The sequence below is a fragment of the Pinus tabuliformis genome, chromosome 1_1 (genome assembly GCF_031772625.1).
Source record: "Pinus tabuliformis cultivar Carrire ecotype Pingquan chromosome 1_1, CPIR1, whole genome shotgun sequence".
Taxonomy (NCBI): domain Eukaryota; kingdom Viridiplantae; phylum Streptophyta; class Pinopsida; order Pinales; family Pinaceae; genus Pinus; species Pinus tabuliformis.
The window spans coordinates 245579716-245606338 of record NC_142297.1 but is presented as its reverse complement, the minus strand read 5'-3'; the positions used below and the strand labels follow the sequence as shown (position 1 = coordinate 245606338).

At 39.2% G+C, this 26623-nt stretch overlaps 1 protein-coding gene across 4 annotated transcripts in view; it reads left to right on the top strand.

The window, feature by feature from the left end:
* The window catches only part of LOC149212442 (auxin response factor 19-like), a 96050-nt gene that overhangs the window by 45938 nt on the left and 23489 nt on the right, over positions 1–26623 (top strand). For all 4 annotated transcript variants that reach the window (XM_089391850.1, XM_089391851.1, XM_089391852.1 and 1 more), the window contains 2 exons: positions 20804–20879; positions 21031–21166. In XM_089391850.1, coding sequence (XP_089247976.1) covers positions 20804–20879; positions 21031–21166 — 212 coding nt within the window. The remainder of the gene's footprint in view (positions 1–20803; positions 20880–21030; positions 21167–26623) is intronic.

Sequence of the window (26623 nt, the reverse complement as noted above, 5' to 3'; positions counted from 1 at the left end):
GCTTGGTTTCATTGGTTGAAAACGTGGCGATGAACCCTTGTGCTAATGTTTTATTCTTTTTGATGGAGGAATAACGTTCTCAGTGTTAGAGAATCTAGGGCAAAGTAGTGCCCTTGTACCAATGTTTTATTATCTTTTTGATGGAGGAATAACGTTCTCAGTGTTAGAGAATCTAGGGCAAAGTAGTGTTGTGATGATTCTCTGTGACTTGATAACAATTTGTGAAGTCTTTTTACTTTTCTTGTTAGCTTATTCTTCTTCTTCTTTTTATTAGTGCATATGTGTGTGCTTCATCAAACTGCTATCAAAACAAAATAACAAAAACACAAAATTTGGCTCTCTGCCAGGGACAAATCCTCTCCTACCTTGAGAGGAAAACCCTTTGTAAGATTTCTCTTATTGAAGCTTCTTATTTGAACAACTGCCAAACCATAGACCCTTGACTAGGATATCCTCCAAGCATAAGTCAAATCCTTCCTCTTTCTGCATTGTTACTTCCGGCATATCTTTCGGCACTTCTTTGGGCACTTAGTCTTCCAGCACTTCGTCTTCCAATTAGAGTCCTTTTTCACCTTAGAGAGATGAGCTCTTGTAAGTTCTTGGAGGCTTGATCTTTCACCCAAACAAAGGACTGTTAGCTGTTGTCATCCCCTTACTGCACCTCGCATGTGTGACTGTTTCTAGCCCTAGAAACAGTCCTCTTCTTCCTCGGTTGTGTTTCTCCTTCCTTCGTTTGTGAGGCTACATTCAACGCTGGAGTACAAGGCCTTTGTAGGTCTAGTTACTAGCCCAAACCATAAATAATATGTCACTGCAACTTTACTGCTGATCTGGCCGCAGTTTGTCCCTTATTCCTTTGCACGTGTGGCTGTAGCTACTTCAGAAATGGTCAACTTACCTTCGCTGTTCTGTCTCCTTAACTAGCTGACTTCGTTACCCTATTTCTGCCCTTGTCTTCATCTTTTTAGCCCTTCTCTTGTATGAGGATTTCAGAGTCAAGTGTGTGTTATCTTTTGGAGTGGACAACCTCTATTGTCCCTCCAATTAAGTCGACATGACTGGCTGCCTTTAGGCCGACTTACAGTTTGCATTATAATGCAATTTTTACCCATCGTTTTGCTGCTTGTAGACTTCGTTGGTGCTAGGAGAGGATGACCATGCTTGGAGGTGTGCCCTTGACCTTGTATGATGTCATACATGATGTAACATGCCCTCAAAGGGGGTCTTATCATAATTACATTTTGACTTTTGACTCTCTAGAAGCACTTCAAAATGTGCTTGTCCTTTTTTCGATGAGCAAGAAACTCATTGACATATCTTATCAAAATAAATTTTCTTTTCTTGAATAAGTACAAATATCAAAATTATATTTATGAGGATTGAACCTAGTTACATTTTCTCCAACATTGAGGTAGCTATAAAATTTGAGCTTGGTTTCATTGGTTGAAAAGAAGGTATGAATGTTGAGAAATCTATAGGACTGCAATTAGGATGATTTCTCTTATACTTGATAATTGCTTGTGGTGTATTTTTATGTTTTCTTGATTATTAACTTCTTCATTTATTATTATGTTGTTCTTATCATCAAACAACTACCAAAACATGAAGATCAATAGTACACAAGAACATGGGATGTAGGCTGCAAGCCAGAGGCAAAACTTCTCTATGTGAGGAAAACCCACAAATCTCTTCTCTTCTTATAGATTCTTCAAATGACAAATTCCAAGACCTTTAGACCAAGACCAATACCCTTCCAAGACCAAGCCAGACTTTCTTGATGATGTACTTCTTCTATCCAAGTCAAACCCAGTCATGTTGGCATGGTTTAAGAGAATGAGAGATCTAAAGGATTAGAAATACGTTGAAATATGCATGTTACTTGACGAGGGTATTCATAATTTCACTTGAAAAGAAGAATCAACAAATGGGGAGCACATTCTTAGATCGATGGAGGAATAATATTCTCAAGTAGCTATAAAATCTAAGCTTGGTTTCATTGGTTTAAAACGTGGCGATGAACCCCTTGTAGTAATGCTTTATTATCTTTTTGATGGAGGAATAACGTTCTCAGGTAGCTATAAAATTTGAGCTTGGTTTCATTGGTTGCAAAGAAGGTGATGAATGTTGAGAAATCTATAGGTCTGTAATTAGGATGATTTCTCTTATGTTTGATTTCTCTTATTTTTACTTTTTCTTGATTATTAACTTCTTCACTTATTATTATGTTGTTCTTATCGTCAAACAACTACCAAAATATGAAGATCAATAGTACACAAGAACACAGGATGTAGGTTGCAAGTTAGGGCCAAAACTTCTCCACTTGAGAGGAAAACCCACAAATCTCTTCTCTTCTTATAGATTCTTCAAATGACAAATTCCAAGACCTCTAGACCAAGATCAACACCCTTCTAAAGACCAAGCCAAACCTTCTTGATGATGTTTCTATCCAAGTCAAACTCAGTCAAATCTCTTCCAACTGCACAACTTCGACCCCTAGCTACAAAATTTCAGTCTTCATTGCAGCTCTGAAATTTTCGGCCCCCACAACAACTGCTGCTTCCACAAGTGTGAGCGAAATTATGGCTTCCAAGGCTTTCTTGCTCCTTCGCATGGGTTGCTTCTCCTTATAGGGCTAGAATGTGACTTAAAAGTCCTTTCCTTGACCTTCTTTCTACAACTTGATAACTTTGTCCTTGCAACTGCAAAACCCTAGCCTTATCTTCGCACGAGAGAGAGAGAGAGATAGAGAGAGAATTAACCCACAAACTTCGTCCTTCATCCTTCTATCTTTCTTCACTTGCCTTTTCTTTGCTTGGATGATGAGGAATGAGTGACTGACATAGGAGGTTGAGTTCTCTCCTATATATAGGCTTCCAAGGAGGACGCAATGCCCTAATGAGGCCGCCTTCTTAGTTGCCATTTTGACTTGGTCTTGCAGGGGTATTTTGACACTTTAAAATGCAAAAATAATTCTTTTGACATGTTACAATGTGCCTAATGTTGAAGAATGTAACTAGGTTCGGTCTTATCAAAAGAAGAATGTAACTATTTGAGTCATTATGTAATGTACTTATCAAAAGAATAAAGAATTTTATTATTATTATTGTATCAATGACTTATTAAAGCACGGGTTTCATGCTTGGGTCATCATTATATTAGTCAAAGTCACCATAATGGACTCCTAAGATTAATATCGAGTCAATAGAGTCATTGTACAATTAAAGAGACCCTTCTTGGGCTTTGGAATCATGTAAAAAGGTTTATTATTGAGTAAAATATGATTTATGTAACCTCCACACCAAGTCGGCCTAGAGGACACCTATTTGACATCACCTGGACCTTATAAAAGGAAGGAGATTGAATTCATTTGGAGCATCTCATCTCAAGCTAGTTCGATATCTCTATAGAAGCTAGAAAAAGTGCGAAGTGGATCAAGGAAGCCAAAAGGAGTGTGAGTTGGGTCAAGGTCAAAGAGAAGGAAGAAATCAAAGTTTTAGTGCTACTCTCTCTTGCTTTTGTGCTCTAGTTTGGGAGACCGAAGTCTTCCAAGTGTTGCTGCTGCCAGTTGTTGCTTGATGCCGTAGTTGTTGCATAGTCGAAGTTGCTGGGGTGGAAGTGCTGCTGCAAAGGGGTTGAAGATCTAGAAGGGCTGACTTGGTGTGGAGGGAAGGTTTGGTCTATGTCTAGGTTGAAGAGTCTCAAAGAAAACTATTGAAGGAAGAGAATTTTTGATTGGGTTTTCCCCTCGAGGGGGGTTTTGCCTTGACATAGTGCCTACATCTTGTGTCTTGTGTTTTTGTGATCTTCATACACACATAATATGGTAATTGCTTGATGAAAGATAAGATAATAAAGAAGTAAAAGAAGCCAACATAACTCACAAGTAATTATCAAGAAAGAGGAATCAAACCCTAATCTACTTGCATTGATTTCTTGTAGAGTTTTGAAGATGTTCTATGCTAAGAGCAATTTCACTTTTCTCACAGCAATCATACAAGTAGATAAGCAAAATGCAGATAGAACATATAAGCAGATCTTACAGAAGACAAATCAGAAACAAGAAAAATGTATGTGTTTGTTTCGGCGGTCAACAGGATGCTTCAACCAGCAAAGTCTCCTTTGGTCAGCCAGCCCAGCATGTGTCACAACAACCCTCCAACCAGTAGATGAGTCAACCCAAGTCAGTTCTACAAAAGTCAACGCTGTCCTGAAAAGTCAACGCAGGGGCAGCAAGCTAAAAGTCAACGCAGCAGCAAAACGGTCAACCCTTTGACCTCGATTTTTGTGCCAGGTAGTATGGCCTTCAAAAATCGAACCTCCCACAAGTTTTCAGCTTGTTTGGACCAAGCGTTGACCAAAGTCAACGCTGGTCAAACTTCTGCGAAACCCTAGCAGCAGAAACCCTAGCAGCAGAAAAATCCTCTTCGTCCTTCCCACGTGTGGCTGAAATTCGTCCTCCAGGTAGCTCGTACTTTTAAGGATGAGAGAGGAAGATGTGAGTTGTGTTGTGATCAAATTCTCTCCAACTTTTCCTGTATATATATATATCCATCAATGAGGGTGTGTGACACATCTGTTGGGCATGTGAGCCTACATTACAAAACTGGCTGACCTTTGCACATATAATTTATTAAGAATAATAAATTCAAAATATAAGTTCTGCTCATCGGATTAAGACTATTTTTATATGGATTTTACACCTCTCAGAAAGAGGAATCCAACAAAAATATTAGCCTCTTAATCTGAGCATCAGAACATGGAGTTTGGACCTAGTTGTCCAAATTTAACACTCCCTCTCAACTAGGGAGAACTCCATCTATTAGTGCAATTAACATCGTGAGTCATCCCGCCGAAACTTGCTTTGCTGGCTTCTTTATTTCAGAACAGAAGTGGGTCAGTCACAAAGACATCATTCCTCGACTGACATAATCAGTCCAAAGGTCCCAGACCTCACAAATCTTGATCCCAGATCAAGTGGTTGGACCATGCCATCCTAGATAGAGAGTACGGCAATCTCTGATGCGTTCATCAGTTTTTGCTAATAGTCTCTAGCTTTTCCACACCTCATTGGCCAAATGAGAGGTACTTCCCATGAGCCCTGAACTCAATGGGTAGGATGCATACGGGGCACAGATTAAATGAGTGGCAAACCAGCTCAATAATCACAAGGGTGGGGCAGAAGCATTATGAGTGCTTATAGCTCCGAGAAGCTATCCCCAAAGCCCCCCAGAGCTCCCAGAGCTCATCGTCCAACAGGACCCACATCATAGGGTCTTTCCACGACACCAAGACTCTCACGGAAGGTTAGGAACTTGACCTTCCCCAGGGGCTTAGTGAGAATATCCGCGACCTGCTCATCAGTTCCTATATGATCGAGCCTTACGGCGCCTCGCTGTACCATATCCCGGATAAAGTGGTACCTGATATCAATATGCTTGGATCGGTCGTGGAACACAGGATTCTCAGTCATACGAATCCCACTCTGATTATCACAGAGTATTACAGTGGTATCTAGCACATGTTGGAACAGCTCACTAAAGAGCTTCCTCAACCAAACTGCTTCACAACAGGCCATACTAGCAGCAATGTATTCGGCCTCCGCGGTGCTCAAAGCCACCGACTTCTGCTTCCTGCTCATCCATGAGATCGAAGCAGAACCAAGATTGAAACAACATCCAGATGTGCTCTTACGATCCACCACACTGCCAGCCCAATCGGCATCAGTATATCCCTGGAGTATCACACTCCCGGCAGTGTATCTCAGCCCATGGTTTATCGTGCCCCGAAGATATCTCAAAAGATTCTTGGCACCAACCCAGTGAAAATGATGAGGCTCAACCATCTGTTGACTCAAAGTATTCACTGCAAAACATATGTCCGGACGGGTGTTCACTAAGAACATCAAAGCTCCTATGAGTTGACGATACTCAGTAGGATTGGCCAAGATAGGCCCTGCAGCGCTGCCACTCAACTTCTTAAAGTTGAGTTCCATTGGTGTCGACACGGACTTACAATCCACCATCCCAAATCTTTCCAGAAGCTTCACAATATACTTTCCTTGAGAAAGGAAAATCTCTCCAGGTCTCTGCCAGACCTCCAGGCCTAGGAAATAGTGCATCAGTCCTAGGTCTTTCATCTCGAACTCAGCAGCAAGCTCCCTCTTACATTAATGAATGAGAGGGTCATCACCTGTCAGGAAGAGGTCGTCCACATACAGCACTAGAATGAGAGGCTTTCCTTCCTCAACCTTAAAGTAAAGGTTTGGATCAACATTGCTTCGAGTGAAGCCCAGCTTCATCAAGTAACTATCCATCCTCTCATACCAAGCTCTGGGTGCTTGCTTTAACCCATAGAGGGCTTTCTTCAACCTGCAGACATAAGTGTCTCGATCTTGAACTTCAAATCCCAGAGGTTGTTCTACATACACCTCTTCCTTTATTGCACCATGCAGAAAAGCAGTCTTGACATCCATCTGATGAAGACTCCATCCTTGCGTAGCAGCAAGGGCTATGATGGATCGGATGGTGGTATATCGAGCCACAGGTGCAAATATATCGTCATAGTCAATTCCTTCCTTTTGAGAGAAGCCACGGGCAACAAATCTTGCCTTAAACTTTTCAGCACTCCCATCAGATCCATGTTTAATCTTGTAGAGCCATTTAGCGGTGACAACAGATTTGTCCTTCGGTCTCGGGACCACATCCCAGACATCATTCTTCATAATAGCCTCATATTCTTCATGCATAGCATCCTTCCAGACTTGATGCTTGATGGCTTCTTCAAAAGATCCAGGTTCAGGTTGTATAATAGTACTCATGGCAGCTAGATACCCTTGGTATCTACACGGCTTCTTGCTTTCTCGGAATGTTCCCCTTGGGGCAGCATGACCCTCAGCATCTTCGAGGGTGTCCCGGAGCCATGATGGCCTCTTTCCTAGAGAAGGGGAAGGATCAATAGGGTCCATTGGCTCTTCAACATCAGGCATAGTCTCATCCTGGGGTTCTTCCAGATTTCCAGGTCTTTCTTCATGGTTTTCTTCAGATCTAGGAAGATCTACTACTTTCTTCAGGGAAGCATCTTCGTCAAAAGTGACATCATGGCTTATCTCTACTTCCCTTTGACCAGGTACATAGACTCTATATGCCTTAGAAGTCTCACTGTAGCCCACAAACATTCCTTTCTTCCCAGTAGCATCCAGCTTACTTCTCTTTTCTTTCGGCACATGAAAATAGACAGGACATCCAAAAATTCTAAAATGTGAGACATCAGGTTTCTTACCAGAGAAAACCTCTTCGGGAGTTTTGGAGTCCAAAGCGGAATGAGGGCATCGGTTTTGAATGTACACAGCAGTATTTGCAGCTTCTCCCCACAGAAACTTTGGAAGACCCTGGTCACATAGCATGGCACGGGCAGCTTCCACAATAGTCCTATTCTTGCGTTCAGCAACACCATTCTGCTCAGGAGTATATGCAGTGGTAGTCTCCCTCTTAATGCCAGCTTCTCTGCAAAAGTCTTTGAACTCATTTGACTCATATTCAGTGCCATTGTCAGTCCTCAAAATCTTGATCCTCTTTCCGGTCATATTTTCCACCAAGGCTTTGAAGGTACGGAACCACATGAAAGCCTCATCCTTCTTCTTCAAGAAGTATATCCAGGTTTTGCGAGAGAAGTCATCAGTAAATGTCATATAGTAAGAACATCCCCCCAGGGATGTTACAGGCAACATACCGGAAAGATCAGAATGGACCAGTTGCAATATCTCAGATGTCTTTGTGACACTTGAGGGGAAAGGTCCCCTTGTATGTTTTCCTTCAGCACAGCCCTTACATACACCTTTATGATTATTTCCAAAATCAGGCATCCCTGTCACCACCTTCCTTGCTTCGGGAAGAGCCTTGTAATGAAGGTGTCCAAATCTTCGGTGCCATAGTTCGGTTTGACGGATAGTATCACAAGTCATAGCTCCCAACGGACTCCCTCCAACCTGGTAGAGTGTACCAACTCTAAAACCAATTGAGATAGCTTCCTTGAAGCTCTTCTTCCACATGAGTACCTTTCCATCAGAGAAAGTTACATTGAATCCTTTGTCTTCCATGGCAGATACAGACACAAGGTTCTTCTTCAATTTGGGTACATAGAGTACATCTTGTAGATGGAGGACTTGTCCTTGAGACAAGTGGAGGGTCACAGTCCCGGTCCCTTTCACAGGATAAGTGGCATTATCCCCAAGGGTAATTTCTAGATTAGTATCCCTTTCAACCATGTCAGAAAGTGCTTCCTTGAATCCGGTGATGTGTCTTGAGGCACCACTATCGATTAGCCAGACATCCATAGTGTCGGGCGGAGATGCAGCTGAGAGAGCAGATATTAGAATATACTCATTTCTTTTATCAACAACATTAGACTCCTCATACCTGTTATTTCTGGTCCTTTTAGAAGGTGGATGGTTTCCTTCAAAGTGAGCCTTCCTCTTTCCTTTGGATTTGTCATTTCTTTGATTCCCATTCCTTCGGTTGTTGTTGTTGTCGTCACTATCGGGAGAATTCTTCTGGAAGGGGCATTCTCTAGCATAGTGTCCAGTCCTATGGCAGGTGAAACATTTTCCCTTCTTCTTTTGAGTCTTAGTCCTTCCTTTGTCCTTGGAACCACCAGAGTTCTTCTTTCGGGAATGAGCAACATAGGCAGCATTTCTTTCATTATCAAATTCCTTCATCCTTGTTTCTTCTTGCATACATCTAGACAGAAGCTCATCAAAGTTAGGGATGGTATTATTGTTGAGAATGGTAGTTGTGAATACTTGCCATTCATATGGAAGTCCTCCAAGTGCAGTGAGAACCATCTCACGATCAGCTATTGTCTCCCCAATAGCTAGCAGATTATTCCTGGTTTCGGTCAACTTCATAAAGAAGGTTTGAATAGACTCGTCTCGGCCCTTCTTCATATTCTTCAACTTGTTCTTGAGGAATAGCACTTGGTTCACATTGTTTACTCGGAACATAAGTATCAGTTTGTCATACATCTCCTTGGATGTGCCTAGTTCAAATATGTAGGCAACCAGACTCTTATTTATGGATTCCCTGATTAGCAGTTTTGCTCTGATTTCTCCCTTCTTATATTTGTGTTTAACAGCAGTAGAGGCATTTGATGGAGGTTCTTGAATCTTCCCTGTCACATGATCTAGGAGATCATGATCTTCTAATTTGAGATCTAATAACATCTTCCAGGCATGGAAGTCATCACTTCCAGTCAGCTTGTCATTCTCCCTGAATTCAAGCTTAGAGGAATCCATTTCCTTCGATGATGATTGCTATAGATAGAGTTTGTCTTCACCTCAGCTCCGATACCATGTAGAGTTTTGAAGATGTTCTATGCTAAGAGCAATTTCACTTTTCTCACAGCAATCATACAAGTAGATAAGCAAAATGCAGATAGAACATATAAGCAGATCTTACAGAAGAAAAATCAGAAACAAGAAAAATGTATGTGTTTGTTTCGGCGGTCAACAGGATGCTTCAACCAGCAAAGTCTCCTTTGGTCAGCCAGCCCAGCATGTGTCACAACAACCCTCCAACCAGTAGATGAGTCAACCCAAGTCAGTTCTACAAAAGTCAACGCTGTACTGAAAAGTCAACGCAGGGGCAGCAAGCTAAAAGTCAACGCAGCAGCAAAACGGTCAACCCTTTGACCTCGATTTTTGTGCCAGGTAGTATGGCCTTCAAAAATCGAACCTCCCACAAGTTTTCAGCTTGTTTGGACCAAGCGTTGACCAAAGTCAACGCTGGTCAAACTTCTGCGAAACCTTAGCAGCAGAAACCCTAGCAGCAGAAAAATCCTCTTCGTCCTTCCCACGTGTGGCTGAAATTCGTCCTCCAGGTAGCTCGTACTTTTAAGGATGAGAGAGGAAGATGTGAGTTGTGTTGTGATCAAATTCTCTCCAACTTTTCCTGTATATATATATATCCATCAATGAGGGTGTGTGACACATCTGTTGGGCATGTGAGCCTACATTACAAAACTGGCTGACCTTTGCACATATAATTTATTAAGAATAATAAATTCAAAATATAAGTTCTGCTCATCGGATTAAGACTATTTTTATATGGATTTTACACCTCTCAGAAAGAGGAATCCAACAAAAATATTAGCCTCTTAATCTGAGCATCAGAACATGGAGTTTGGACCTAGTTGTCCAAATTTAACATTTCTCAACATGGTATCAGAGCTAAGATTAAGAAAGGTTGAAGATCACTTTGTTGGCTCAAAAGAAATGGACATGGATTCTCCCTCTATGATAAACTATATGAGAATGGGTATCAACACTGTTGGAAGCTGGGTCAAGAAGGTCATCTACTACTTATTCAACAAGGTCAAAACTCATGGGTTCTTGGCTGCTCTTACAGGATCTCTTAGTGATGGCAATGCATGGATCATTGATAGTGGAGAATCAAGGCACATAACAAGAGAAAGTAAACAACTTCATACACTATCAAGGGAGCCATCTTCTCATGCAGTGGAATTGGGTGACAACAAAAGCTATGTTGTTAAAGGCTTTGGATCAACATCGTTGAAGCTAGAAAATGGATTGAAGTTGCACCTCAACAACATACTATATGTTCCAGGTTTGAAAAAGAATTTGCGTTCTATTTCTTGTTTAGAAGATAAAGGGGATAGAGTTGCTTTTGTTGATGGAAAAGTATGGGTTTGGTGAAAAGACTCTAGCATTGATAAAGTTAGGGTTATTGGAGTTTGTGAAGGAAGCCTTTATAGAGTTATTACACCACCTCCTCAAGCTTTGGTTCACACAGAGATCAATCCCATTGAGCTATGGCATAGGAGGTATGGTCATCTACATTATAAGGTTATCCCTACTCTTAATTAATTGGTTCATGGCATCCCCAATATGAAATTAGATCATGAAGGTGTGTGCAAGGGATGCTCTTTGGGAAAACATACAAGAAAGCCATTTCCTAATAGTGAAACTAGGTCTAAAGAAATATTAGACCTCATTCATTTTGATGTGTGTGGGCCCATGTCTGACAAATCACTTGGAGGTCATCTCTACTATGTAACATTCATTGATGACCATTCTAGAAAGACATGGCTCTACCTTCTCAAAACAAAAGCCGAAGTATTTGAAAAGTTCAAGGAGTTAGATCCGAAGTGGAAACCCGAACCGAAAGAAAGATAAAAACTCTAAGGTCCGACAATGGTGGGGAATACATTTCTAAGGAATTGATTGCATATTGTAAGGAAGCATGAATTAAGAGGGAGCTCATTGTTCCCTATTATCCCGAACAAAATGGAGTGATTGAAAGGAAGAATAGGTCAATTGAAGAAGGCATTCGAACAATGCTCCTTGATCAAGACCTACCAAAATTCTTGTGGGGAGAAGCAACAATGCCAACCGTGTACATTCGAAATAGAAGTCCTCAAAGAAGTCTTAATAATATAACACCCGAAGAAGTATTCATAGGAAAGAAACCAAGTGTGGATCACCTTCGAATCTTTGGAAGTCTAGCATACATCCATATTCCAAAGGACAAGCGAAAGGAGTTGGATTCCACAAGTATCACAAGAATATTTGTTGGATATAGTCTCTCCTCAAAAGCATATAGAATCTACATTAAGGAAGGAAGACATATTGAAGTAAGCAAGGATGTCATATTCGATGAAAATCAAGCCTACAAGAAATCAAAGGATATTCCTATTGATTCCGATGACGAAGAAGTTCCAATATTTGAAGAAGGAGAAGACCATCATGAAAACCATACTGCAAATCAAGAAGAAGAAGGACCAAGTGAACCTATTCAATCTGTGATAATCCCAACCACAAGGAAAAGGCCAAATTGGTTAAAAGCTACATTAGAAGATGTTGAAGGACATGAAGTTGCGAAAGAAACCTTCAGGGAAAGTAAAAGACCAAAGAGATATTCTGGTTATGTTGGATATATGACGAAGTTAATTGAAGCTGAACCATCTATTGATTTGGGGTAGCATCAGATGTGCTCTAGCCACGAAATTTGGTGGAGAGGTTGGGGCACATGAGATCTCCAATACCCAGAAAGGGTTTGGGAAGATTCTAAATAGATCAGGAGATATTAAAATAATTAATATTTTTAATGGAGTCCCTAAGTCTAAACTTAGGGAAAATAAAATATTAATGTGTATTAATATGAATCTGTGTTAGAATGGTCCAAAAGACATGGATCAAGCCATATCTAATCTTAGCCGTTGATTAGGGACTTAATCTCGACCATTGAGATGTCAACAGGAAAAGTATAAGAGGAGGCTTGAGGGTCACTTGGAGAGTACATCAGATGATCAGTCATTCTATTCTCTAGAGCGGGGTTTGCTAAGAGAGATAGAATCAGTGATCGGGAGAGTAGTTGAGGGGCATTGAGTACAGAGAAACAGTAAAGGCAAAGATTGTGCCGGGAGAGCAGCGCAGCAGCCAAGGAGGGTGATGCAGAGCCAGCAAGGGCTGACGCATGGCCTCATGGGGCTGACGCAGGGCCAGCGTGAGACAGAGAGGGGCTGACACAATCCAGTTTGGGCAAACCCTGGGGTTGCAGAGCAGTTTTGTGCTAAGGAGCTCCCGGAATGATTTTCCGGGGTTTCAGCCAGGAGATTTCTCTCAAACTATGAGGTATAGCTACTGAGGAAATTCTTTGTTAGGTAGGGTAGTTTCGTCACCCAGATTGTACTCTGATATTCCTTAATAAGAAAACCCTTAGATAGCCTCTCCGGTTTTCCTGCATTGGGTTTTTCTGGGGACATTGGTCCAAAAATAATGGTGTCATGTGATGTGTTTGTTCTTGTTTCTTTTAGTTGCTGATCTGCAATATGTTGAGCATGCACTGGTGTTTATTTTCAATATTTACTTTGTAAATAACCTGTTAAAGAAAAATAACAAGTAGGTAGGAATAAATAAGAAAAAGTGCATGAAGGGTTTCTAAACTAAGTAAACTTAGAAACTTCAACACCATCTACATTCAAGGAAGTCGCTCATCAAGAGGTTTGAAAGAAAGCGGTGCAGGAAGAATATCAATCCATTATGAAGAAACCTTTGCACCCACAACAAGGTACACTATCATTAGATCTTTGGTTTCATTGGTTGCTACAATGGGTTGAAATATCCATCAAATGGATTTGAAGACCTTAGACTGCATTTCTGAATGGGACCATTGATGAGGAAGTGTATATCGAACAACTCGAAGGCTTTGAAGTTAATAGCAGGGACTCATGTTTGTAGACTTAAGAAGGCCCTATATGGTTTGAAGCAAGCACCTAGGGCATGCTATGCAAGAATGGTTGCATATCTCCTTATAATTGGGTTTGTAAACAGTTCTGCTGATCCAAATCTCTACATCAAGGTCGTGAATAATGAGCCCATAATTATTCTACTATAAATGGATGATCTATTCATCACAGGTGTGGAGCAAAGAATTCAAGAATGCAAGAAGATGTTGGCAGCTAAATTTGAGATGAATGATCTACCTGGGTCTAGAAGTATGGCAGAAACTTGGGGAGATATATTTGGTTGGGGCAAGGAAAGTACATCATCTAGTTGTTGCAACAATTCAGGATGATGGATTCCAAGCCTACGATTACTCCTATGATCACCAATCTCAAGAAGTTGAGGGGCTCTGACTCAAGTCTCGTGGATCCCACCTCCTATCATCAGTTGGTGGGCTTCCTAATGTAGTTGGTAAATACTAGGCCAGATATATGTTTTGCAGTAAACATTCTTAGTCAGTTTTAGTTGGAGCCTCGTCATGATCATTGGATAGTTGCCCAACACATATTTATTATTGAGGTATCTTCGTGGCACTATACATCATTGCCTAAAATATGCTAGTAAAGAAGTCAATCTAATTAGCTTCACAGATTTTGATTGGGGTGGCAGTGAGACCGATGCAAGGAGCACTACCGGAGGATGTTTTAGTTTGGGCGCTGCTATGATCTCATGGATGAGCAAAAAGCAAGATCCTGTTGATTTAAGTAGCGCTGAGGTAGAATATGTGGCTGCATGTGAAGTAGGAAAGGAGGTTGTTTGGTTAAGGAAGCTTCTGACAGATTTGTTCGAGAAGTCTTTGGGTCTTACTGTGATTAATTGTGACAATCAAAGTTGTATTAAAATGTTTGGAGATCCCGTGTTTCATGCTAGAACGAAGCATATCAATGATAAGTTCCACTTTATTAGGAACTTGGTGCAGAATGGGATCGTGAAGTTGGAGTATGTCTCGACAGATGAACATGTAGCAGACATACTAACAAAGTCTCTTCCTAATAAGAAGTTTGAATATCTAAGAAACATGTTTGGTTTAGTAGATATTGCTGATTGTATTGATGATAAGAGATTGGAAGAGATTTGTTGAGACTTTGCAAGTGAAGCATTGTCTGGGAGGACATCTGGCCGACACTTTGTGTTGATGTCTAGATCCCAAAGTAAGGAGGGTGGCATTGGTCATAGAGCTGCAACCTCAAATACACACCTAGGTCCTTGGGTTGGTGGTTAGCAAGTAAGCCTAATGGTACCTAGAGACGCTGAAAGCTTGAGTCCATCTTAGTCCCACTTAAATAGATCGCCCTGTAAGGAATCTAGTCCGTGGCATTGCGGTGCCTAAACTGTTGACTCTTGAGAGACCAATGGATAGATTGCCTTGGTCAGGAATCTAGTCCATGGCATTGTGGTGCCTAAACTCTTCATTGTTCATATAGTTTGAGATATTCCATTATATTTGTATATTATGAATACCTCCCTAGTTAAGAGGGAGTGTTGAAGAATGTAACTAGGTCCAGTCTCTATAAATGTATTTGAGTCATTATGTAATGTAGTTGTCAAAAGAATAAAGATTTTTTTATTATTATTGTATCAATGACTTATTAAAGCATGGGTTTCATGCTTGGGTCATCATTATATTAGTCAAAGTCCCCATTTTGGACTCCCAGGAATAATATTGAGTTAATAGAGTCATTTTACAATTAAAGAGACCCTTCTTGGGCTTTTGAATCATGTAAAAAGGTTTATTATTGAGTAAAATATGATTTATGTAACCTCCACACCAACTCGGCCTAATGGAGATGAAGTCAGCCTAAAGGAAACCTATTCGACCTCACCTGGAGCCTATAAAAGGAAAGAGATTGAATTCAATTGGAGCATCTCATCTCAAGCTAGTTCGATATCTCTATAGAAGCTAGAAAAAGTGCGAAGTTGATCAAGGAAGCCAAAAGGAGTGCGAGTTGGGTCAAGGTCAATGAGAAGCAAGAAATCTAAGTTTTAGTGCTACTTTCTCTCTCTTTCGTGCCCTAGTTTGGGAGATTGAAGTCTTCCAAGTGTTGCTGTTGCCAATTGCTGCCTAATGTCGTAAGTTGCTGTTGCCAGTTGCTGCCTAATGTCATAAGTTGCTGCATAGTCGAAGTTGCTGGGGTGGAAGTGCTGCTGCACAGGGGTCGAAGATCTGGAAGGATTGACTTGGTGTGGAGGGAAGGTGTGGTCTATGTCTAGGTTGAAGAGTCTCAAAGAAAACTATTGAAGGAAGAGAATTTTTGACTAGGTTTTCCCCTCTAGGGGGGGGGTTTTGCCCTGGCATAGTGCCTACATCTTGTGTATTGTGCTTTTGTGATCTTCATACACACATAATATGGTAATTTCTTGATGAAAGATAAGATAATAAAGAAGTAAAAGGATCCAACATAACTCACAAGTAATTATCAAGAAAGAGGAATCAAACCCTAATCTACTTGCATTTATTTCTCAACCCCCAATGGGGTCTTCTTCATATGACAATGACTCTATTGACTTCTTAACTCTATGGAAAACCCTAGAAACACTCAATGGGTGCTTGACCTCTAAATAAAATGACCTTGAGCATGAAACCCATGCTACAAAAAGTAACAATAATAATTTTCTTTCTTTTTACAGTATACAAGAATCAAGAGTACACCTCATATTTATGAAGACTGAATCGAGTTACATATTTCAACAATGAACCCTTGTAGTAATTTTTTATTATCTTTTTGTTGGAGCTATTGTTGTAATCCGTACATGTAGCCACGATCTATTCGTATGTACTGTCACGTGATTGTAATTATGGCTAAGGTCATATTTTATTTCAATTATTGTATACCAAGTTTATGGTTAAGGCCAACCTACTCAAACTTGATTTGTAGTTTCAATATTCTCTTGTGCTATGGGCTCTTGTTTTGTGGGCCCATAACCTTGTCTTAAAGTGATGCCTCGAATGAGTTGTATAGTTATATAACTTAAGCTCTCATTTGCATCATCTCATCTTTTGATCTACTTGATTTGAAATACTATGTGCTATGAGCCTAAGGGCACTTAATTTTGGTTGGCCTTTGTGATTTGCGTTTTTCTTGCTTTTTTCTTCTGCATATCTCTTTAGCATCCTAGATCTTTCTCTAGTGCACTTGTGACAAGGCTATTTTAGTATTTGGGTGAGATCTGGTTTCATTGATTCTTCTATTGACTCTTATAAATCTCAACATAGTGTCAAAGAGGGTGTGAACCTTACTCTCTCAATTTTTTCATTGATTCGAAGACTATTGGCTAGTGGCATCTTGTGTAACTAGGGTTTTCTTAGATCATCTCTTCAGGGATCTTAGAAATCTTTCTCCATCTTTTTTTGTATCAAGACTAGTGGTGCTTAGCCTTAGTAACGAGGTAGGTATTGGATCTTCAGTCTCTCGTGATTAGGCCACCCCACACTTGAACACTACTTAAACAACCACAAGATTTTTTCTTGTGATCACAATTGATAGGGGCACCAAGGAGTAGGCATATACTAACACTATTTCAATGGGGGTTAGATTTGTTAGATTGGGGGGGAGGGGGATGGCTTTTGTCCCACACTACTGAAGCCTTTGTCGACATAGGTCTTGGGAAAAGGCTATCATTTCTAGCAAGTAGTTCTCTGCATACACACAATCGTGGTTGGTCGCTTCCTTGAGACATCGAATGACATGATGGACCAATACTTCTTCTAACTCCTTTGGGCAATCTCTTATAAAAAGTTCTCTTTTTATTTTTGGCAATGGATATTAGGAGGGACACATATGCAAAGGTTGGTGACTCATAGGATAGAAATTATTCCTCTTCCTCATCAAGAGCCATATTCTAGATGCAGTGAGTCTTCTTACCCCCACTTCTTCTGAGGCATCACTCTAGCATGTTTGGCTATTGGTCCTTTATAATCCATGTATCGCTCCAAACCCACAATTATTTCTTTTCTTTTTTTTGCTATTTGAGTTTATATCTTAGATTATATATGCTTTTGCTTTTGTTCCTATATGGGAGTGGCCCATTTGCTCCTATAGTGCCAAAGAACACCTGAGTGGCTGCAGAGACAATGTGATGCATTGTCCAACTTCCAGGATCTTTGACAGCTGCTTGATATTCTATTTTTGAGTGACTAAGATTATGTTCTTCAATGCATTGAAGTATGCTCCCGTTGACTGCCAGCTCCACTTCCCCTTTCGAGGGTAAGTTATTGAGATTGGTATAATAGATACACATTTTGGGGTTCAATTCTTGGGGCCTTGGTTTACTTTGAGACATGCTTTTCATCCTTGCCTTAACAAGGGATATGGATACCTTTTACCACTTGAGAGACAATGCTTTTAAAGTTGTATCCAAATGCACCTCTAGGACATCATTATTGCGCCAACTTTTGCGTATAGCTTTGAGGTTTGGGGACTCAAGTTGCTTCAGGGCAACTAGAGGATGGAGAGAGTGTAGACCCTTTGAAACTTGAGGAAATTTAAAAAAATTTCTCTTGCCCTTACAACGTTTGGATTGTTAGTGACTGTGCTACTAGAAGTGGATTGGTACCCCTACTTGTCTCCTTTTCTTATGAGGGAATTGCATTTGCACACCCACTCGGACGGATCTGTTATGATTTTTAGGGGTCTCTAGGTTACTTTTACTTGCTGGCCTTCTATTCTCCTTTTGGGTATTAGCTAGATGTCCCAAGTCACCGCCTTCTTGAGAAGTTCTTCCATCTTGCTTATGTTTAGCAATATTGCTAGCAACCAACATTCCATCATTTCAGGAGATTCCTCTACCTTTTATTATTATATGCTGCTTGTTTATATGTATCACATATGGATTTCATTTCTTTTCTTTCAACAATGTTCCACAATTTTATTTTGGTTGTGGATTACTACTCTTGAATGACATGTTTAAAAAGGTAGAAGGTTGGGTGCAAGTATTGAGTTATTTTGGTTGAATAGATGCCCATCAGTCTTGCTGTATAAGCCATTGTATCTGATGCAGCCAGTTAGTTAGCGGTGTGCTTCTAGAAGCTACTAAAAAAATATTCCATAACTTCTTGGCTAGAGGAGTATTCTTAACCTTAGATTTCCAGAATGGTTAGTTTTCGCCATCAAGGTTGTGCATGTCTCTTCCAGCCATTGTGAACTTTTGTGCTTAACCTTATGAAATAATTGCCTCTTAAAATCAAAGCTTTGCTTAAAATGAACCTTGGTAAACCCTTTAGATGCTAACACCCCTTAAAAAACTTTTATTTCCTAATTTCTCTATTTAGGTGGGTAAAAACAACTCCCTTTGACTATTAATATCAATGTTATCAGAATCAAACTGGAACTGGCTGAACCGACCTGTTTGATTGGTTTTGGTGCCGTACCTGTCTGGTCAGCTATTTCAGACTGGTTAAGAACAGTTCCGTACAGAACCAACGTTAAATCACCAAATTGTTAAGTGTCATATGATGTCGCTAAGGACTCCCAAAAATCAATTTTAAGAAAAAACAATAAATCAAGTAAACGACAAGCAATGAAGACCTTTCGTGGATGGACTTGGACCCACTTCCATAGCTAGAGGATCTAAATGTTGGATGGGTACCACTACCTTCAAGGCCTGGGGAATCAAAGCCAGAATGGCAAATGCCATTGTAGAGTCTACTGATTTTGAGGATAAGGATTTAGATGTTTCTACCTAGTATCATATGATCAGATTGTAGAGTCTAGAGTCCAGTGTACACTCTGGTTACTCATTAGTACTATTCTTATTTTTGGACTTTAGAGACCATTTAGAGCCTATTTGTTGACGTATTTTTGTTTTAGAGATTTATTGCACTCAGTGCTATTTTGGTTATATGCACTTTTGCTATATAAATGAGAAACTTTGCATATTTATGTATGATGGTTTGTTTTCACAACTTTGCATATTTGTGTATGATGGTTTGTATATATATATATATATAATTTTTGGTTGACGAGTTTTTTGGTCCATTTTTTTCCGGTTCCAGGCTGGTTCACTTTTTTGATGTCAACTGGTTCAATGATTGGTCTGATTCTGATAACATTGACTAATATGCAAAACATGTATAAATATTAAATAGAGCATTCTTATAAAAAAGTGGGCCAAGAGAGCAGTCACCACAAGCTAGAAAAAATATTCTTTAAAAAGCCATTAAAGATACTACCAAAATTGCCCGTGATCATCTGTCATAACAAAACGCCACCACAAGCTAGAAAAACCATTCTTTAAAAGCCATTAAAGATACCACCAAAATTGTCCTTTATCATCTGTCATAACAAAATTGCCACTTCTCTACACTAAATAAGCTGAATGTCCTTACACAGCCACTTATCACTTGCCATATAACAAGAAAACGGTGATTCAAAAGCCATTGCCATTAAGGCGTAAAAAGGAAGGAAAACACTAATGCAGAAAAACCATTTAGGCTGCTGCTGGGATCTGATCCACATCAGAAAAACCATTTAGGCTCCCCATCCATCATTAGTTGTTCACAATTTTGCTTCAGAAAAATGATTTAATTTTGACTTTGAAAGTGTAATATATTCCTTTTTAATCAACAATTAACTGTAGAGAAAAAATATTCTCGTTTAAAGCAGTTTCGAGGGTGTCCTTTTCTAGTGTATTTCATGCTCAGTCCAGACTCCAGTGGTGAGCTTGAGCATGGACTATCAGAATATTCTTATGATAGTTTTGACCTGGTCAGTCTCACTACTGTCGCAATAGCAGCACCAACTGTGATGGTCCAGTGAACTCTTCGACGGTGAGTGTCTTTCAAGGGCATTTACCTGCTAGGAGCAGATGTTTTTCTCACTGAAATGGCTACATCAAACACAAATGATTTCTGCCAGACAGCAAATAGCTACTCTTCTATTGAAGTGCAAACAACTGACAGCAGATAGAAACTGAACTGGGAAGTTTGCAGAATACAATTCGAATTTTCCTTGCCCTTATCCATGAACTGACCAGAACTGCTAGAGTGCTCCCCACAAGTGGTTTGTATCTCCCTGAAATTCATCTTCTCCGGAAAGGATCAAAGTCACTTTCTGCAGTCACACCATGCTGGATTTCAGGTTACACATGCACAGAACACAAGATAAGAAAATAACTTTCACACTAATTTTTTAATGGATAATTGGCTTCTAATTTTTCTGCTGAAGCTGAGGTGTCTATCTTCACTATAGTAGTGTAGCGAGAAGATAAATCTTCAGCCCAAATTGCATCGGTCCCAAAATTGATTTTTTTATCTGAAAATTATGCATATCAAATTTTGTACAAGGACAGTCCCAATTTTAAACTCTGCCTGTTTTTAGCAATCCAAGGCTCCCATCTGAAATAGACATAACTTAGTCTAACATATGTACCTACTTTTGGTATGCCCATCCGTGGCTAGTATTGTTGGTTGGACGTTTTTGCTTTTCCATGTGTTTTGGCCAATGTACTAGTGTAGTAGGTCTTTGTGCTTTCTATAATTATGCTGGGCTTTTCTTTGTTTCCATGCAGGTATATGGGTACCATTGCAGGAATTAGTCCTCTTGATCCTGTGCGATGGCCAAAGTCACAGTGGCGTAATCTCCAGGTAAAGTTCAAAGAAATTTAAGCATTGCAATTAAGTCTTCTATTTTTCAAAGGAGGTTTTCTGTGCTGCCAAATCATTTCCTATCACTTACATCTACAGGACCAAGGTTGCAGCGGGTTGTTTTACATTTATTTGTATTTACTTTAAGCAGGTCAGGTGGGAGGAATCAGGTGCTGGTGAAAGACCAAATAGAGTTTCTATTTGGGAGATTGAGAGCGTTGCAACCCCCTTTTTTATCTGTCCTCCATTTTTTCGGCTGAAGCGCCCAGTACAACCTGGAATGTTTGGTAAAATATTTCCTGCATTTTGAAATCTTTATAACTTAAACATGGAAGAAAATAGAGTTCCTGGAAAGCTTTGATTGCAGACACTTTGGTGCTAGCTCATTCATCACTGTATTTAGTACAAAGCAGTTGAGAGTTTAATGTTTACAGAAATTCATCCCCTCATGTCGGATCAGTTCTTTTCCAATGAACGATGAGATTAGAGGGCCCTTCACACAATATTGAATACCGATATATTTTCTTTACTCCAGACTAACTTCCGGAAATATGCTAAAACTGAAGCACTTTATGATTACCGTATCATTTAAAGAGGTTGAGGGGCTGCCCCTGGACAATAGATTTAGACTTTAATCCACAGAGAATTTAGAACTTTATAATCTAATACAGTTTTAGATTAAGCTAAATATATGTTGTGCTATGTTGGTGCTTTTAAAACAAATCTGAAGTTGAATCTACAACGACTATTTTGTAAGATTAATGTGACATCAGATGGTAATAAACAGAGAAGGTTCAGTTCTTTACCACAGAATCTCATGGCCTATATTTACAGTCTGTGGTAAGGAAAAAGAGTGTGTTATGTGATAATCTATGCTACACTTATCACTTATGCTTTCGTTCAGCTTATTTCCCTATTACTTTTGATTTGTAATTCACTGTTGACATAAATGGGTCAAAATCATCTCAGCTTGGAAGTTTGAAATGTCTGTTAGTTTTCCCAACCACAACCGCAACCAGACCAGATATCTCATGTTGTTAGCATCCTTTCCAGATTTATGCAAAAACCATGTGAAGGACATTGGTCTGCTGCAAAAAGCGCCCTGAAATACTTAAAGGGAACTCAAGATTATGGACTCAAGTACACCGAGGTGGACGACTTCAGTCATATTGAACATTCTGATCCAGACTTCGACGGGGACAAAGAAAATTGAGTATCAACTTCAGGATATCTCATGAGTCTAGGATCAACAACTGTCTCCAGGAGGTCAGACAAACAGTCAGTTCTGGCAGATTCCAGAACAGAGGCAGAATATGTGGAGGCCGCAGAAGCAACAAAAAAAATTGTGTGGCTCAGGAAAATACTTAAAGATTTGCAGGAGAAACAAGAGAACTCAACTCCTCTACTTGTCGACAATTCTTCAGCGATCAAGTTGGCCAAGAATCCCAGATTCCATGATCAAACGACGCACATCAACACTAAGTATCATTTGATTCGATATCATGTAGAGGCAAAAACTATTCATTTAAGACATTGTTTCACAAATGAGCAAATTGCAGACATCTTCACCAAGGCACTTAGAAGAGAAAAAATTGAAAAGTTCATAACGATGCTTGGCCTCGCAAACACCTCTTCAGATTAAGTGGGGGGGAGGGGTATGTTAAACACCTAATCCTTTGGGTTTATGGTAAATTGTAAATAGTTATGAAATGGAAAAGTTGTTGGGCAAACTAACAATTTTAAATTATGTGGGGCATTTTTTTGTCTTTTATACACGTTTGGGAAATATACTAAGTAGTCTTTTCTGGTATTTTTAAACATTCATGAACTTGTTTCTTCTCTTTATTAATCGACGATATGGATTGGCATGTTGAAGTCATGTTAAAGAGAGTTTATTACATGGTTAAGTGATCAACATTTGATATGAGCATGCAACAACAATATGAAAATGACTCTATTCAAGTATTCAAGTAACAAAGGAGATTTTGTCACAATGTACGCGTATATACATTCTATATAGTATCAGCTATTTATAGGAGTACAAGTTTGTTTGGAAGTCATCATCTTTGACCAAGCATCTAATGGTTTTAATAACACATAGATCTCTAGATAAATGATAAAGTTCCACTATCACTTATGGACTTTTACAATGGAACAAGAGAAATATGAAGGATTAAAGTGTAAATCACAAATATAATACATAGTTGAACTAATCCCATTGGGAACTTGGGGACTATGCCTTATCAATTAATTCTTGATTATAGGTAGTCATCTTCGATTTTATTGTAGTTATTTTTGATCCTTTGCAACAAAGTTCAGAGTAATCCTAGGGATCCGTGTTGTTGGGGACTTGGCATGGATCCATGTTGTTGCTAAAAGTAGAGTGTTTGAACCAATGTCTTCAAGGAAAGAGGTTTATGGAAGGAAACTACTAATTGTCCTCCTTAAGAACATTATTAGTTGAAATTTGTTGAAAGACAAGAAGGATGAGCTCTATTGCAAAAGATATCATGTAAGAAGAGACATGACTAGGAAGAACTACACTAGTAGCATTGTACTTTGAAGTGTGTAACTTGATTTGTTTCATACAAGTGCATGGGACCAAGGAGTTGAAGGATTCCTTGTTCGAATTAGAGATAAGATAAATTGATATTAGGTTGTTCTTCCTTGCATCAATGTGCAAGTTTACTGTGAGAAGGTACCTTGAGTTGTATGGAAGTTTGTTGAGAGAATACAATATTATGAAAGCACCCTTGAATGTACCGTAAGAGGGACATCTATTAAATGTAGAAGTACCAAATAGGTTGGTAGGAGATGATTGCTAGATGAGTCTTTTGCACTGCAGGCTTGAATACAAGATTGTTATGTAGTGCACTATGAATGTTTGAAGTCTCTCAATTATTTAGGCAACTTTGATAAATTAATAATGAAGCATGTACTTGGAATATAGTGGGTATAGGAACATGGTGTAGTTGAGGTTGCATTAACTCACGAGAGTCTTCTAAGAGGATAATGAGATGGGACAAATATATTGGAGCATGATGGTGATCACAAACAAGTGTAAGAGGTGTAGACATTGCTGTCGAAGGGGCGAAAACATCTTGGGTGTTGACCTATGATTGTTGCAAAACTTGCTACAAGATTTGGAACATTGGCATCTTCTCTTCTATCTTAATGTTTTGAAACATACGTTGTCATTATGCAAGGGTTCCATGAAGCATCAACTTTGTTGTTGTCGATCAAACAAAAGTTGTGCAGTGCAAAAAGATTGGGAATTGATGAAGTCTCATAAAGAGTTGTGTGGAAGCAAATGGGGTAAAATGACACTATAAGTCTATAAAAATCAAACACAATCATTTATGCATTACAATAGTGAAACGATGCCTATGTAAGTGCCCAAGGGTACCATGGGTTTTGAGAGTGGTTCCATAGGTTGTATAAATGTAAACTAGTGATAGATGCATAAAACCCATAGTGCAAGTGTAAAAACTATTGTTTTGTCAGCGGTGAACAAAATCGTAATTGCATAAGATTTTTAGATATTTTTGGAAAAAAAAGGGTATAAAAATGTGATTATGGTGAGGACAAAATGAGCAATAATAAATTACTTGCAAGTGAACAACATAAAAACAAGACTTGGTGACATTGACATGCCTATAAATTACTTGAAATGCTTGGGAAAAGCTCAAAGGCACACATGGGTCTTTGTTGGATGTTGGAATTGTCTTCATCAAGCTTGATTGACAATGCTCTCAGACTTTCATATTCTCTTTTTGACTGAGACCCACCTAAGCCTTACCATGACCATTCTAGATTGTCTTGGATATCATTGCTTATCAATATGTAGATGGGAGACTTGGAGCTCTGACAATGTTTGTGGTTAAGGAGGAACTGTTTACTGATTTGGGACTCTCGAGGGTGGAGTTACCATAATTGCTTCAATTGATTTTGCTGGATTCATGTGGGTTAGGATTTGTATCATGCCTCCCACTTGAGGTATCTAAATTATAGTCTATTACATTCCTTCCATACCTTCATGGTTTGCTCTTCATAGGGATTCAAACAAGGACCCTTACTAGGAAGTTTATGTTGAAACTTGATATTGTGTAGTGCTCGACCTTAGGGGATGTCATCCTTTTGGGGAATTTCAATGCTTTGTGTTGGAGCTTGCCAGATCCCACTTCACAATAGATTTGAGGATGTTGTTTGACTTAACGAGATTGATCTATATTAAGTCGACCTTCATAGGATTCAGATGATGCATTGTGACCCCTTACAACTTATGATAGCTATTTATTGCACCTTGGCAAGTCTCATGAGCTCTTGATTATAAATGATGTTGATAAAATTGCCAAAAATTCGAGATCTTTTCAGCCCAAAAAACCATATTTTTTTTTCCATTTTTTGCCTTTTTTTGTTAATTAAAAAAAAAGAATATATTTTGTTGTCGAATTTTGCCAAATTTTTTGCCGACGTTTTTGAGAAGACCTTTTCTGGACACTCGCTGATTTTTTGCTGATGTCAATTTTTTTAACATTGTTATAAACAACTTTAGTAGATATTAAGATTCCATTGGATCACTTGTTTTTCTCCCTTATATCAATTAGTTTTTGGTTACCCTAATCCTTCTAGCTAACTATGCCCCCTTATCCTTCTCCCTCAAAGTCAACTATCATTCCCTTCTACCTTTACTCCCTTGAGCTCCACCTTGCTCCCCCTTTAGTGGCACCATGACTCCTTACTCATAGGAACTTAAACATAGGGACCTTCTGTTGAGAAATCAATGTTAATAATAATTAGGGTTTTGATTCCTCTTTCTTGATAATTACTTGTGATGTGTGTTGGCTTCTTTTTCTTTATTATATTATCTTTCATCAAGCAATTACCAAATCAAAAGTGCATGAAGATCACAAAAACAAGGGACACAAGATGTAGGCACTCAGCTAGTGAAAAACCCCTATGAAGGGGAAAACCCAGTCAAAATCTTCTTCTAATAGATTTAAATAAAGATGAGACAATCCAAGACCCTTTTGACCTAGACAAAGACCTCCTGCAGTCACCAAGCCAACCCTTCCTTCATGTAGACAAACTCTGTCAAATCTTCCAAGTGTTAACTCCTCAAATACTACTTCAAACCAGAATTTCAGCTTCCCAGCTTCAGAATTTTGGACCTGCAGTTACTACAGAAATTTCAACTCTTGCAACTTGCCCAGAAACCCTAAAAAACTTCACACGTGTAAGAGAGAGATGCCCAAGAATTTCGATTTTGTCTTCCTCAACTTCTATACTTCCTTCTCCTTGACTTCACTCACCTTTTCTTGCTCTTGAGTTGCAGATCAAACTTGTGGATGATATGATGCCAAATAGGTTGAGCTCCTCTTCTATTTATACTGCTTTTGCTGGGTTGAATAACCCTAATTTGGGTTGACTTCATTAGGAAAGGGCTGACTTGGTGAGGAGGTGACATATGACATTTTTGACTCAATTTTTTTTTATATGATATAAAAGCCCAAGAAGGGTCTAATAAATGTGACAAAGACTCTTTTGACTCTTGACAAAACCTAATAGTCTTCAATGGAGGCTGAGATGTAGAAAATAAATAAAAGAGCATAAAACCCTTGCTTCAAAAATATTTTTCTTTTACAGTAAAATTTATTTTCTCTCCTTTTGAGAAATATATTACATCATGACTCAAATACTATTATGAAGATTGACACTAGTTACATTCTTCAACACTCTTTCTT